Here is a 16058-nt window from a genome sequence, read left to right on the forward strand (position 1 = left end):
TTAGTGGAATTATAATTGTTGTAAATATAAAGTATAGGAAGCAATTTGTGAAGAAAAGTTGAAAAATATGTTGAAAATTACAGGAATTAGAGAAGAGATTTCCAAAACAAATTGATGACATCACACTGGGAGAATTCTGCTCAAAAGTTCTGCACAATTTACACCAAGAGACAATTTTTTTTTGAACACGAATTCAACAAAATAAAGTTGTTTTCTTGTATTTGTATTTGTCAGATAATAATGTTTGCGTAAATTTGAGGAGTTTTGTTAGGTAATAATTTTAGAATTCAAAAACATCACGATTTTAAACCTAAAAAATGGCAAAATTGGGAAAATGAGTGTGACTGTTTTTGCCGAAATCTGAAATATAATGATCTTAACTTACGGTGGTCAGACGTCTCTTTGAGCCCTGTGTCCCCTGTCCCAGCAGATTTATACAAAACCAGTGATTTGTCCCAGTTTTTTACAAGAAATGTCCACTGTGTCCCTATTTTTGGCTAATCTGCTCCTTGCCAACAGCAAAGAAAGGCATAAATTGCCATTTGTTTAACTAAAATACAGAAAACAGTGCTTGAAACTACTATGAGATAGAGTGACTAGAATTTCAAAATAAAAAACTGGGACATTCCTGGTTTGGGGTGTTTGGTAATAATAAAATTGTAAAACGAGTGCGTAATTAAATTATTACCTAGAGACCATCCATGATTAACATGTGAGTCAGTACAGTCACATTTTCTTTGTGTTTTGTCATTTTTAAGCAGCTTTTCTGTATTTTACCTAAACAAATGACAGTTTATGTCTCTCTTTACTGTTGGCATCGATCAGATTGGTCAAAAATAGGGACACTGGACATTTCCTGTATAAAACTGGGACAAATAATTGTTTTTGGAAAATTCTGCTGGGACAGGGGACACAGGGTTCAAAACTGGGACTGTCCCAGGTAAATAAGGACATCTGGTCACCCCTAGCCTGATTCATCAACCGGTTTCACTTTGTGGAAACCGTCTGACCTCGCAGCGTTAGGATTCATTCGCTCGACGGTAGGCGGGTACTTTTTTTATTTAACCAATCGCTCCTATTTGGTTGTGACATATGTAATGCGCCAAATCCTGTAGGAAGAAGGACAATAACATCTTTCCCCTTGATGAAATTCACCAAACATTCTCTTTGTTCTGGCTTTAAATCCTCGATCTGGGGAATTGTTGCCAAAACAGAATGTCTGTCTTCGTTTACATTCATCTCAACGCTTTGTTTACTGTTGTGCTTTTCCACAAAAGGGACACAGACAGGCGCAACGAGTTTGACACCATGGCTTCACAGCTCACAGCTGATTGGCCTGTGAGCGGTCTACAACTTCTGGGGTTCTTGCAAACCGTCTAGTGTATTCTGATTCCTGACCTAGTCACTGGAGAGAAATGAAATTGAGCGGAGGCACTAGGTGGCACCAGCCTGGCTAAGTCACCCCACCATAAGGCAAAAAAAACCCAAACCCAACAGAAGTCCCTCAGATTATAACTGACCCATAAGTGAGTCGAGAAAGGATAAGGTTTTGCACTCTTTTCAGATTTATTTATACCAACCATCTCAACCTGGGTGTGTCCCATTTTTGACTTCTGAAAATCTGAAATATAATGATTTTAACTGTGTTTTGGTAAAATATGAAGTCAAACCTTTCAGAGGCTCTTTAAAGAGAGGCAAATCACCTTATGGATCCAGACCATCCTAATTATTCAGTGTATACAACTTTTAGAGGTCAGATCAGAATGTACCATTGTGGTAGAGCCAATAGCAACTAGCATGCTAACCGCAGTTCATGAGTGAACTCATTTTGGAGGTTCTGAATGAAAAACCCTTGCATGTGTCTCTATCTGCCACACAGGTTGACATGTGACTGTAGTGTGTGTTTTAAAACTGACTCTCATCATACTCAGGTGTTTTTCTGGTCTCCACGGTGACATCTACTGGTGAGTTCTGACACTTGTCTCTGTCTGTTGCAGATCTTTGGAGCGGACGACGTGGTGTGCACTCGGATCTACGTGCGAGCGTAGCACCAGACTCCTCCTCTTCCTCCTCTTTGTGCCATATCCATTCATGTCAGCTGTCTGTTCACTTTTCACATGTGTTGTTGTGGGTGGGGCTGCACAGGATGGCTAAATAATTATTGCAATATCCCTTTAATCTGGATCATTTTCCTTTGTGTTTGTAGCCCAACATAGCCTATGTGTGACTAACATTTAGTACACTTGTTTTTGTGGGGTTTTGTGCAAATAGTTTGTTCTTCATTTAGTCATAAATTTTTGATGGCTTGTCTGGGATCTTCCACAGTATGGCATTAAATTAGGGTGACCAGATGTCCCTATTTACCTGGATCAGTCCCAGTTTTGAGCCCTGTGTCCCCTGTCCCAGCAGATTTATACAAAACCTGTGATTTGTCCCAGTTTTATACAAGAAATGTCCCAGGTGTCCCTATTTTTGACCAATCTGATCTAAACCAGGACTAAAACAGGACTATCATCATTTTTGACTAATCTCCGCCAACAGTAAAGAGGAGCATAAATTGTCATTTCATTTGCTAAAATACAGAAAACGTGTTTGCTTGGGATGTAACTAACAGAAATATTGTGATATCATGTCATCAAAGTTCTTACAATAATATCGTGGACCTTCACAATATATTGAATTACAAGTGTCTTTGCTTAAATGAAGAGTTATGGTACAGCAATAGCTAAAAACTACATAGACCATGATCCTGTGCTCCATTTCAGTGTAGACTACAAGAAGAAATTACAGTTCTAAGCACTTTTAAGTCTTAGTTCTTTGGATTAAGTCTTGTCAAGACATTTTAAGAGGAAAAAGTAGCATTTTAACAGTTTTAGCTGTTTAGTCTCCACAAAATATCGCAATAAATATCATGCCGTGAGATGTATATCGTGAAAATATCGTACTGAGAGATTTGGATATTGTTACATCCCTCATCGTGAGCCTCCCCACCATATCGTGAGCTTTCCCACCATATCGGAATAAATATCGTACCATGACAATATCGTACCGTGAGACTTGGATATCATTACACCCTTAGTATTTGCTAATGATAATAAAACAAACCAAAAAAAATGCAGTGACAGAAGCTTCTCAGATTATGCACAATGTTAGATGCTCTTTTCACTATTTCTTCATACCAATCATCCCAACCCGGGTGTGTCCCAGTTTAGAATTTGGAAAATCTGGTCACCCTACATTAAACTCATCTATCTCCACGTAGAGCTGCAGGTGATGTCAAAGGTTAAAGTTACAGGTCAAGATCTGTGGAGAAACCAGCCTGTTCAGTGTAAGAATGCATGACAAGATGAAGGTGTTATGTTTAGTTTTGTTATTTTTTTGCCTTAAAAACACCAGCAAATTGAATACATGTAAGATAGTCTGATGCCAAACTGTGGAACATTCCAGGCAAACCAGTAAAGTTTTTGTTTTAATTTAACTGAACACAGTGTTATGAGCAGCATCCCAGACTTTTTTCTGTTTGCAATTTTATGAAAGGTTTGACCAGGCTACGATGTGACAGAAATGGATCAGTCTGAAAAATTTCATCCAGATGCCCCATCAGTGGTCCAGTCTGCCAAAATCTACAGAAATCACCGCTGTAGACCTGATCTGAATACTAAGGAAGAGACTCGATACTCAGTACAACGTGTGAGACCACAATAATTATTATAAAAACCCTGTTTATTTAGACAGTAGAATGTGATTTTCCACATTAAATTACAGTACTTTCTTTCCTGTTACCATGTGGTTTCACATCTGTAATAACTGTGGTCCGTGGGCGTAGACTAGTTCATTTGGTTTATGGTTTGGTTTATCTGGAACATTCTAGAGCGATTCAGGAAAGGTTCAATACAAATGACCATCTAGTTTTGATAGTACTTTTAGTATCGAGTAGTGTCAGTAATAGTGTAATTTTCAATACTCTTGGCAACGCTAGTTTAGGGTGACCAGATATTCAAAATTAAGAGCAGTAAACATTGTCCTCTCTCAACTCACACATGCACCAGTATTTGATCTGATGGACTTTTTTTTTTTAACCGTATGCATATTTTCAAGCATGTTTTTTTGTAATTTAGCTGAGAAAGGACAAAATATTGGCTCCTTCGCTGCTGGTGGGTAACAAGTTGGTCAAAAATAGGGATAATTGGGACATTTCTTGTGTAAAACTGGGACAAATCACTGGTTCTGGATAAATAAAATACAGGGCTCAAAACTGGGACTGTCCGGGGTAAATAGGGACATCTGGTCACCCTGCTGTAGTTTGTGTTCAAGTGAAGGCTGCCCAGGAAACCTAAGTGACCTACATGAGCATAGATCTTATCAGCTGACATTAGTGGAGGATATTGTAGTTTTAGTCATAAACATAGAAAACCACTTAAAACATTTGATTAGTGAAAGGACGAGTCTGTGCACTTTTTACTTCTAGTCAAAGTAGAGTTTAATGCCAAACACCAGACTACACTCATGTACAACATCTGAAACATGAACACATACAAACTTTATGTACAGTCGCCCCCTGGAGGTGGCTCTCTGACACTACACGCAGTACAAAAATAAAAGTATGAAACGGCTCCGATTGTCTGTAGCTGGACTCACTGCAGGAAATGTGGAATTTTTGTATGTTTTTTTCCCCCCCCATTCTATCACATTTTCTAAAATTGTCACTTTTAAACATTTCAAAATAAAAGCTTGTTATTTTACATCTGACTCATTATTTCTTGAACATATGCCAATTCAGAAAAAAAATTAAAATAAAAAATCTAACTTCTAAATTCAGTCATTCAATATGTAACTAATCAAATCAACAAGAATTATTGCTTTTTGGTGCTTAAATTGAGCACTGGTAGTTTTGCATCGACCAAGACAGCAAAACTGACCAGTTAAAGGTCCTAAATTACGCAAAATTGACTCTTGTGAGCTTTAATCCACGTTAGAATGTTGCTACGTCATCAAAAACAGACCTGGAGCTGTTTTTGTTTTATTCACATGTTTGAGTAAGACTGTATTTAGTCAGACTACATCTCAAAAACTCAAAACGCTCTATTCCACCTTGTAGATGTTGACCTCAAAACATCACAATTTCTTTTGTTCACTAGAAATCACCAATTCCAGATCTGAACACACATCAGAGCGCTTCCTGTTTTACCACATGACGTCACAAAGTAGAACAGTTTCAAATGTGAGAATAAAAATAACTCCAGGTCTGTTTGTGATGAGGAAGCAACCTAACACAGATCAGAAAATAGTGTAATATGGACCCTTTAAGACCAAAATGTGTGCTACATTCAGTTTGAAGTCATTGCAACGCTTCATTTAAACAGTATGTACTTACACTGGGCAGGAGCTGTTGAAATGTGGGTCATAGACTAAGAAACAGAACTAATAAACCTTTGGTAAACAAAACAAAAAAACAGTTAAAATACTTAATACATCTCTATCTAAAGTCTAAATCTGTCAACGCTGGCTACACAAGACAATTGATAAAAAATCTAGTTATAAACATATGTACAGACGCAGTCATAAGTTATTGGAGAATACACTTGGTTTGATGGGGCATATACAGTGCATCCTAATAGAAAAACATTCACAGGTTTTAAATTGTACAACCCACTTGACGCGTATAGGTCTCCATTTTACGTGAACTGCTTCAAAAAAAGGTCCTACGTTACGGTACACAAAATGGATTCTTGTGAGTTTTCAGTTGTGTTCCCTCCTCAAAAACATACCCAAGTTGTGTTTTGTTTCATTCACACATTTGAGTAATGTTTTATTATTAATCTGGCTACATTTCCAAAACTCAAAATGCTCTGTTCCACTTTGTGATGCTACATTTTCACTTTTGTTCGGTAGAAGTTGGCAATTCCAGGTTGGAAATTACCCAAGTGATTCTAGTGAAGGTGTATGGAGTCTCAAAAATGACATCACAAGGTGGAACTGAGCGTTTTCAGTTTGTGAATGAAACAAAACACAACTCCAGGTCTGTTTGTGATGAGGAAAATAACAGATCAAAATATAATGTAATATAAGCTCTTTAACACCAGCCTGAGGATTAAAATTGTATTGCAGTATTTTCCTGTAGGTCCTACATCATGTATTGTTACGATTTTTGGTTCAAGTCATTTAAAGATTCACTGTGCAATTTTTCTGATGGGCGGTATGCTTGTCTCAATGAAGGTTTAGCTACAGAATGTTCCACAGTATGGCTTTAAACATACCCATCACCAGGCGAAGTTACAAATCCGATCTGTGGAGAAAATACAGTGGATTTTTTTTACCTATAAAAACACAGTTACTGTAATAAAAACAAAAAATATTCATGTTAAATGCCATACTGCGGAATATTCCAGGCACAGCGATTAAATCTCCACGGGAACAAGCAGGTGGAGCGACCTTTACCCCCAAAAGTTACACAGTGCACTTTTAAATAACGTGTTTGGCAGAGGTGAAAAGACTCTGAAAACACAGAAGAGTTGTTGTGTTTTACCACCGGATGATGTCATGAGGTGGAGTCAAGTCAAAGCAACACGATATATAGAACCTTTAAGAAGAAAGAAAGTTTTGTGCGAAATTATTTGTAACTTTGTAAGATTCGAAACATTTTGTAACAACGTTTTTTTGCAAGTGCATTTCCTACCATTTCCCCAGACGGTTTTCGACGTACGCCCGGGTTCGACCACTAAATCTGATCAGTACATTTCCATCAAATCAGTGTATTATTAAAAAGTTGGGACTCGAGAATGGCAGTAACACATGCGGTTGGGCTCGTGGGTGTGGTTGAATGTCTTTAAGTGGCAGGTTGTGTTGGAGCTACGCCGGGTCCGGGGACTATAGCGTTTTGTAGGTCACCCGGTACTTGTTGACGTTGATGTAATGCAGGACTTCGGGGCACAGCGCGGTGGAGCAGGGCATCAGCTCCTCCTGGCCCTCCCCCATCAGCCACCTGTGCGTGTGGGCCGCCATGTCGCTGGTCACGTGATCCTGGGCCCACGCGTCCAGCCACGTGTGGAAGCGTCTGTGCAGGCGAGTGTGGACGCGCTGGTGAGACTGGAACAGAGAGACAGACTCGTGTCACTCGAACGGTTTGTGTTCTCGGAGTGTACAATAATACAGAAACACACGTGTAATGCTTGTAAAACAAGACAATTTAAAAATTATATACATTTATAATACAACATTACTACCGTATTTTCCACACTATTAGGCGCACTGTCATTGAATGGTCTATTTTTAAACTTTTTTCACAAATAATCCGCACCGGCCTATAAACGAAACACAACAGTTGGATGGGTCAGTGGTTTTGTTTGTTTGTGGCGTTCACGGTGACTCTGGGCTTTGTTCAGTTGTGGCGTGTAGGGAGGGTGCTGTCTGGGACCGCTGGATTGTCGGCGTGTTCGCAGTGACTCAGTTGTTCAGTTGTGTCTAGAAGTGGAGCATTGCACTCGCTTTTTCAGTTCGTTCCTCGTCGGCGTGGAGTGATGAGTGTGTCTGCGGGTGCGTTTCGCTGCGCGGTCAATGTCTGCTCCGTGTGTGTTTGTGTGTTCTGCGGGTGGTGCGGCTTTGTAGTTTACTGAAGTCGTGTTGGGACACCCGAGTGGATTTGTGTATAGGGCGCTCTGGATTGCAGGGCCCACAGTCAATTTTTTATGGGGTTGGAGGCTTAAGAGCGCGACCTATAGAGCGGGACTGAAAATTCTGTCCTGCGCGGACCTCTAATTGTCGTCTCTTTTAAACAACTGGAAATAATCACAATAGCCCAACAATAACTTAACAGAACGCTGTAGTTGTGTAAAAGAGATACTAAAATTTCATGACTTTTGCAGGCGTGGAAAATGACATTTTCAATTTTCATTACTTTTCCAGGGTTTCCATGACCGTGGGAACCCTGTAGGTAAATTTACAGCGTTCTGGTCAAAAAGGTTTAAAAACAAGTGGCCTAGTCTAATGGCTTCTGCAGGGGTGGAGTGTGGATACCTGTTACTCTGAGCACTCAAAACTGCAGAGTGTTTCTATCCATTAAGACTATATCAGAAGGATGGCACCTAATGCAATGTCCTCTACACTCTGAGACACCTCAGCTATAGAGAACAAAAGCTGCAAAACTGAGTGTGAGTGTTCATGATTGGGTGCTCACCTGGTGGGCCCGGGTGAGGGCCGTGTGCCGGTACATGTAGTCCTCCGACTTGCACACGTACACCATCTTGTATGAGTTGAGTTTGAACATGCACTGCCTCTTGAGCTCACTGTCCTCTCGAGGGGGCCGGTCCTGCTGTAGCTGCTCCCATCCGCGCTGGCACTTACGGATCTGACGGAGGTTTCTGCAAAATCCAAACCCAAAAATCAGTCCACACGTTCACCATGATTCAAGTTCTAAAATATCTTTATAGTACAACCAATGCACAGATATTTGAGAGGCTGTCCCTTTAAAGTAAGTTAACCCCATGCATTGCACTCACCAGGTAACAGAATTAGAAACGTGGCAATTCATTCGTGGGATTTGTGCATCTACAAGAGCAGCAGAGGAGGCAGTCGGAACATTTTTGTACAGTGCACTACCGTTGCATAGACATTCAAATGTGCAAGAGAAAATTCACACCGGATTTACGCTAATTAATGTTTGGTTTTAAAATAAACTTGTGCGTCACCCCACCAGTATTAGAATGTGAGCAGCATACTTACCCCGCTGTGGTGAGGTGAGGGAGGACTGAAACCATCAAGCATATTTTGGGCACTTCAAAACATAACAGGCCAATTGTGAGAGATAGAACACAAGCTCCTACAGGGAAGAGTCACATTGTATCTGCTATAATCAGAGGTGGGTAGATATGGGTACTTTTATTCAAGGTAGTTATTTTAAAAGTTTATTTTTTCACACCATACTTTACTTGTACTTGAGTAAGTCTCGAAGAATCACTGCTTTAACTTCAGTAAAGGGGTACTCGTATTTACTATATTTACTGTATAGTAATAAAAGTGTCTAAACATAGTAAGATTCTTAGGTATTCAAACTTAAAATCCACAAATTATTTGAAGATTGTATGTTTTAGAGAAGTACAGGTATTGGGTACTGGCTCTGATCCATTGGGCCTGTACACTGATATAACGACATTATTTCATTATTTATACAAAGCTGGATTGGCAGATACCAACTGGTTTGAAAAAGGTAATACAATCCCAACACTGGGTTGCTGAGTTTTACCTCATTCTCAGTAAATGGACCTGCCATGCCTCATGTGAAAGGCATTGGGAAATCGAGAATAATTATGAAACAATTTTCCTCCTGACTTTTTAACTTGCAAAGCAGAGTTATTGTACAACTGCAATTTTTCTTTACAAATGTAACTGAAGGCAGTTTACAATGTGTTAAATATAACATATGATAAAAATGAGAATGTGAAGAGCTTCCCCTGTTTGAAACACTGGCAGTTCTGCTCTGACTTTTACTCTGATTCAAATCAGAACTGTCCAGTGTGTGCAAACAAAATGTAGACAATATAGTACTGAAACTAACACTGGATTGATGCATGCACATTAAATCAAACTGATACATTTACTCAGGAAAAAGTTCAGTAGGTGAAACTACAGACTGCTGAGTATTAGACTGTCAACATTGTACTTCTACTCGAGTAGTAGTTCTTTTACTTGAGTACATTTCTGACTGCTCTACCCACCTCTGTTTATAATAACAATAACACCTATAAAGGAATAAATTAGCCAGCAGGTCATGTGACGTATTCAACTGCATGGTGAGAATAAAAAGTGAGTGAACTTTCCAATGAGTCAGTCCATACCAGATTTATGCAATGGGTTCAATGGGTCGAAAAAACTCAAATAGTCGGTTTTACAATGCACTGTGAAATGTGATCATGGACAGCCATCTCAAAACACAAAACAAATACACTAAACAAATGGTGCCACATTAAAAACCCAGGAAGAAAAACACCACATGTACAATCTGACAAACCATTTTATTTACCAACCCTACGCCTGTGTACAACCCATACGGCCAAGTAACGCCTTTAAAAATAGATCATATATTTGGAGAAATGTTGGCAGCAGAGGGTGCTTAACACATCTGGATAGGTGCACAAGTCACAATGGCACAGGTAGAAATGAGTACAAAAGTCAACATGTTCCTGGTTCAGTAAAGGTAAAATAAAAAGGAAAGTTAAGGGTCATTCCAGGTGAAATCAGCAGAGGATTTCAAGAGATTAAACAGCAATTTAAGAGCCAAATAGTGGATGTTGTAGATATTGTGTCTGTCGGCGCAGTGTGCAGATGAGCGTGATCTGATTACGGTCTTGTTATTGAAAGTACAACAGCGTGTCAACATCCACATACTGAGCCTTATACTAAAAATAGAACTCTCAAGCACTAAAAAGGAAGGAAGAAGGAAGATAATTTGTTCCATTTGATTTTGAATTTTAAATACCACGGAATTCTCATCATATTTTATTCAAAATATGAAGTATACTTTTTCAACAGGTTTCAAATTCAGAATAAAAATTTCACCTTAAATATTCAGCATTCAGATATTTTTAAACCCCCACATTCAACAGTCAAAATTCAGAGAGTAAAATTCACAGTGAAAATTTTCACAGCAAAGATCCAAGATACCAAGGCAAAAGCAATCGATCCTGTATGAGTGAGGAGGACAGAGGCTGTTTCCTATTGGCCGATCTCATCTGTGGGCGGAGTTTACACTTAACAAATCAAAGAGATTCTGAATTCTGACCAATCAGATCGCTTCACTGCACCATTTCCTGCTTGTTACCAAGTTAGATCGAATCACTTGGGATTGATTCCTTAGGCCTTGGCATTTTGGAATTTGCTGTGAATTTTACACTGAATTTTGACTGTTGAATTTGGGCTTGAAAATATTTGTGCTGAATTTTTAAAAGGTGATTTTTTTTATATAGACTTTTAACATAATAATATTTTTTCACTTTGAAAATGTACACATATTCCATTAACTGACATTCAGAATAAAAATCATTCAAACATGTTTTTTCAGAGTTAAAAAATTCTAAAGTGAGAAATGGCATTTTCATTTCAAAATCTAATAAAACTAGTTATCTTCCATATTACAGTTGAGTTCAGAATGGATTCTGCAGACAAATCCGCAACAAAACTGAAATAAATATGAGATCATCAGTTCAGATATCAGTCTTCTCTTATATAACACTTATATCCTATAACACTGTGTGCTCAGAACTGAATAGTGATTTGAATATTTGGAAAAAATGCAAGTTCAGATACAATTAGATGGGCCTGTAATAATAAATGACAATATTAACTTGATTGTTCAGAACAGTATTGATGGAACAATATTTTTAGGCTTTTTATTCTTGATCTGAACATTATCACACACAGAACATTGTCAATTAAGATGCAGAGGGTTGAATAGTTTATTAAAATTAGCTGGATTAGATATCAATTCCATGATATTGGTTAAGCCGGTATCCTGGTTGGGCCTCTAAATGGATGTAATGCAGCTTGATTTTTGACCAGAACTGATTTTTTATTTTATTTTTTTTTATTCATACAAACCTGTTCAGTATTTATTTGCAGGATAAATCAGTTCATAAGACAATTGGATCTCTTGTGTAATAAATTAACTGTTTTGTGGGGGGCAGGTACTTAAATAAATCGATAATGGTACTGGGATTTTCCTGCTTTAGTGTTTGATTCATTGACATAAAACAATTTCAGTATTGTTTTTTTTTTTCTAAAAGGTATAGAATTTGATTTGATTTTTTTTTTCCGAATATTTGCAATCCGATTTCCAATGTGTGAAACTAGATTCCACCAACTGTGCAGTTTGCAAGACCATTAAAAAGCTCGTTGACAAATACAAGTGTTTGTGGTCTACACCATTAAAAATCTTGTCACTGAAGATAAAAGTAAAATAGATCAAACAAAACCGTTTCCTCTGTTGATTCCACATTGAATGATAATTGTAATTTATTTGCTCAAACCCAGAACAGACCATAAGAACATTGACATAATATTCCAACCCATTTGTTTTGGTTACAACAGAAACAATGCATTCAGAGCCCACACGGTCACGTGACATTTGATCTCTTTTAAAATGTGACCACCACAATAAATAAAGTCTTCTCACATAAATAAATGGATTCCATAAAAAGTGAGCTGAGTAAAAAGTGCAGTTGAGTGTGAGGTCTAAGCTACGACAGGCAGCTCACAGCTTTAATGCCACTGGTCCTACATGAGGCTCTACATAAACATGGTGTGGGCCCTACGCGCATGTGCTGAGGGCCCTACACGCATGTGATTCTACAGGAAAGTGGCAGTTTGTGAGCTCCAAGCAGCAGACTATAGCCACATATTGGCCCTACACACAGGCCCTAGAGCAGCAGGGGGCAGCAGAGTCCTCACCTGGGCAGGAACACAGGTTTGTGGGCCAGGTGTTCTCTGAGCTCTGGAGAGGCAGAGTCTGTGTTGAGGTACCGATCCACATAGTCCGACCACCTCTGCAGACAAACACACACACGCGTACACACCCACGCACACGTTAGTAAAATGTCACACTTGAACCCGCAGGCCAGTGCAACATGAAAAACTGTGCCTTGACAGTGAGTGCACATAACTGGCCATACACCAAAATATTACTCATTTTCTTACATTTGAAAACTGTAAATTAACAGGTCAAACAGTGGAAATTACTCAAATAAACAATATTTGAATGATAAAATTATAAGAGGCATCAATTTAGTTTTGTATTGGATTCCAGAGTACAATCATTTGAGAAGTCTTTTATATCTTTAATGTAGAAAGGGAGATGTAGTGCATACCTCTGCTTCAGCAGGCTCATCTGAGTTGTCCTCCTCTGTGTCCAGTAGCTCAATGCCCAGACTCACAGCTCCTGGGCCCTTCACAAACATCAGCTGAAACAGACATATAGGGGTTAAACAGGCCCTTTGTCTATCTGCACAACCCCACACACACACACACACACACACGCACGCACGCACGCACAAACACACACGCGCAAACACACACGCGCACACACACACACACACAAACACAGGGTTTTCCGACTGTACCTTGAAGCAGTTCTCTTCAGCTGTGAGCTGCTCAGCCTTGCGCTGGTATCCTGCCTCTGCTGTACCGCGGGAGGCCTGGGAGCACAGAGCGCCCCCTGTGGCTTTGGAGGTGCTCTCACTGAGGTAGAGGTCTGTCACTCGTATGGACACATCCTCACTGACCAGGTGCTGGAGCTGAGAGCACAGATCAGTGTGTAATTATGTGTGCAATTACAACAAATACTCCTTGTGTTGCAGAAGTTACACATAACATGGTGCTGCGAATTAGCCTAGGCTATAAACACTGATATCTGCATCAGATCAGTGCAATGTTAATCTATGTTTGTTGTGTCTATTCAAATAAACAAACTTAAGTAAATGATTCTGAATTTTCCAAAACGCATGCTCATATTATATGATCCATCACTTAGTCTTCCCTCTGTACATGCATAATAAATGGGTGATTTGTCACATAACAGTGTAGTCATGTGATAGTGGAGCCATGTGGCTCCAATGAAATACTATCAGTATGCACCTGTGAAGTTGATGTGCCCTGATGAAGACTCGTACGAACTCGTATGAACACCTCGTACATGAGCACAATACTGTACTGTAACTGTACTGACCTGTCGGACGATGCTTTGGATGAGCTTGTCCATGGTGAAGGCTACGTAGGCGTGGATGGTGAACATCTCCCTCAGAGTGTCCTCGTACTGGGCTGGCTCCATGTTCCCATCTAGAAGATTCCTCACCATCTCCAGGAAGACTGAATAGTAGTCCTCCACCTCCACGTCCACTGAGCAGACAACACACAGGGGTCTCACACTGCCTTCTCTTATATCCCCCATTATGTAAAATCCAGTTGGAATTGAACCACACTAAATCTGCAATTAGTATAACTCCAGTGTAAATCCATTAGCAAAATAATTGTTAGCGACCGCCCAGATTCAGTTTTAAAGAATTTAAGTCTAATTCCAAAATAAACATTTTAAATACAGGTGTCAAAAATGTGGGACCCCCTGATTCAGAGCATAACCAATAGGGGCAGTAGGATGGTAAAAGTAGAGGACAGATATATGTGTATTTGGGCATAAAGCTGAATTAAACAAAGAAAAGCTTAACATGGGTCATATAATATGACTGGGAACATCTGGTAAACATGTGCTCTTTTCACACTCACTGGGCTCCTTCATCTTGAGCTGGATGGCAGGGTTGTCCTTCTTGTCCTTCTTGTTGCCGTGGGCGTCCTTGTCCCACTCCCTCTCGCGGGTCTCCTCTTCGATCTGCTTTTCCGCCTGGCTGTAGATGCGCAGAAGGCGGGTGCAGAGGATGTGGTGGAGGCGGAGGAAGGTGTACCAGTAGTTATTGACGTAGAAGAGGTTGTAGGCGTCCTCTGTACCCTTCAGCTTGTGCGCGGCAGAGTTGCTGAACAGCAGTTTGGACTTTGGCGGCCCGCTGGCTGGGAGACCATTGGGCTTCTTGGCTGCGTCCTAGTGGTGAGTCATGGACACAAAGGAATTATATTTTTCATCATCTCGACAATGTATTTTTGCAGTGCATCTGAATTATAAATGTCTTTTCTATCTTCTATAACAGACTTCTGAGCATTTCTGCTGTTACTGGGCTTTGTTTGAAAATGATGTTATTCACATTTTGCACAATGCAGGAGAGGCATTTCTGGCCAAATTAAATTATGTTGTGTATTATTACTTATAATTAAACACATTATTAGTAGGTAGACAAATGTCAAAACTCAATGCTCAAGGAAGAAGTTGTTTATACAGCGAGAAAAAAACCATTACAACCTTGGAAATAGAAAAAACATACTTTGGAACATTCTCCCTGGACATAGATGTGTTTTATGCCCTAATATGTTATAGCCAAAGGAACAATATTCCATGAAAACCAACAGGAGTATGAGCGCATTTATTTTTGGCTATTTTTTGACTAAAGGGTTACACAGTGAGGCTTAAAGTGTAACTAAATAATACGGTGTTTTAACAGCATTGTCTACTGTTCCTAGTTATTTTATTTTTGCAACTTCAGTGCAAACTAGGTCAATTTGCAGCTTTCTGGGCTAAATCCAATCTTGTGTTGCCTTCAGCGGCGTCTGCATTTCAAGTACTATGTGACATCACACAGGAAAGCTAGGTGTTTCTGATACAAACACTGGGCTGCAGGGATGAAGTTTGAAGTGTGAATACCTGGTCAATCTATCACACTGTTCCTCATATGTCCAGACTAGGGATGGGCATGATTAGTCGATTAACTGATCATTAAGAATTTGATCGATTACGTTCATTTTAATCGACAAACTGAATATAGGTTGCTGTGCGTAGCGTAGGGTGACCAAACGGGCCCGTACATGTAGCTCTCTGCACTCAGAAGGAGCAGAGACAAACAGTCTGCAACGTACCGAAGCGCAAATGCGTATTTAACGATGATTTGTACAAGAAATTTACCGCTTTCTGTTCCGGTCGGGACAAGTGGGGTGCCATGTGCACAGTGTACAAAGCAGCACATATGTTTCGGTGTCCAGTGGGGAAAAAAAGATCACCAGGACACCGAAAATATGAAAAAGTTTTGCGAGAGTAGCACAATGTCGATGACGAGTCCCCACCTCGTCACAAACGCAAATATGGTCACACTAACCTGTATTCCACTGAGTCGTGCCGCATCAGTGCACAAGAGCTTTTTTCTGCTTAGTTTATGCAAATTAGCGATGCGGTTTTAAGTTTAGTTTCTGTGAGACTTGCGCAAAGCTGCATTAAACACATTATAATGTGGCTCTAGAGTGGTTACGGTCTACATGTCGTAAAGTTGAGTTTATTTATGCAGATTAGTAGTGCAGATAGTAATAATGATGATAATTTCAATATAAAAATGTTAATGATTCATCGATAATCGATCGTTAATTCACCCGACGATCGATTAAGAAAATTTAATTGAATGCTCATCCTTAGTCCAGACCAC

At 39.6% G+C, this 16058-nt stretch overlaps 2 protein-coding genes across 3 annotated transcripts in view; one reads left to right on the plus strand and one right to left on the minus strand.

Annotated features, from left to right (window-relative positions):
• LOC110153566 (cellular retinoic acid-binding protein 1) overlaps window positions 1–4742 on the plus strand; it is a 22987-nt gene extending 18245 nt beyond the window's left edge. For both annotated transcript variants that reach the window (XM_020917471.2, XM_055154492.1), the window contains exon 4: window positions 1998–4742. In XM_020917471.2, coding sequence (XP_020773130.1) covers window positions 1998–2048 — 51 coding nt within the window. In that variant the 3' untranslated portion in view covers window positions 2049–4742. The remainder of the gene's footprint in view (window positions 1–1997) is intronic.
• Window positions 4456–16058, minus strand: part of LOC110153563 (paired amphipathic helix protein Sin3a-like) — a 26609-nt gene continuing 15006 nt past the window's right edge. The window contains exons 16-22 of the mRNA XM_020917468.2: window positions 14266–14575; window positions 13712–13881; window positions 13107–13280; window positions 12855–12947; window positions 12439–12533; window positions 8174–8357; window positions 4456–7086 (exon numbers count right to left, since the gene is read on the minus strand). Of these exons, the coding sequence (XP_020773127.2) occupies window positions 6868–7086; window positions 8174–8357; window positions 12439–12533; window positions 12855–12947; window positions 13107–13280; window positions 13712–13881; window positions 14266–14575 (1245 nt within the window). The 3' untranslated portion in view covers window positions 4456–6867. The remainder of the gene's footprint in view (window positions 7087–8173; window positions 8358–12438; window positions 12534–12854; window positions 12948–13106; window positions 13281–13711; window positions 13882–14265; window positions 14576–16058) is intronic.

Source organism: Boleophthalmus pectinirostris, unplaced genomic scaffold (assembly GCF_026225935.1).
Source record: "Boleophthalmus pectinirostris isolate CB_2022bp ecotype Guang Dong unplaced genomic scaffold, ASM2622593v1 HiC_scaffold_19, whole genome shotgun sequence".
Classification (NCBI taxonomy): Eukaryota; Metazoa; Chordata; class Actinopteri; order Gobiiformes; family Gobiidae; genus Boleophthalmus; species Boleophthalmus pectinirostris.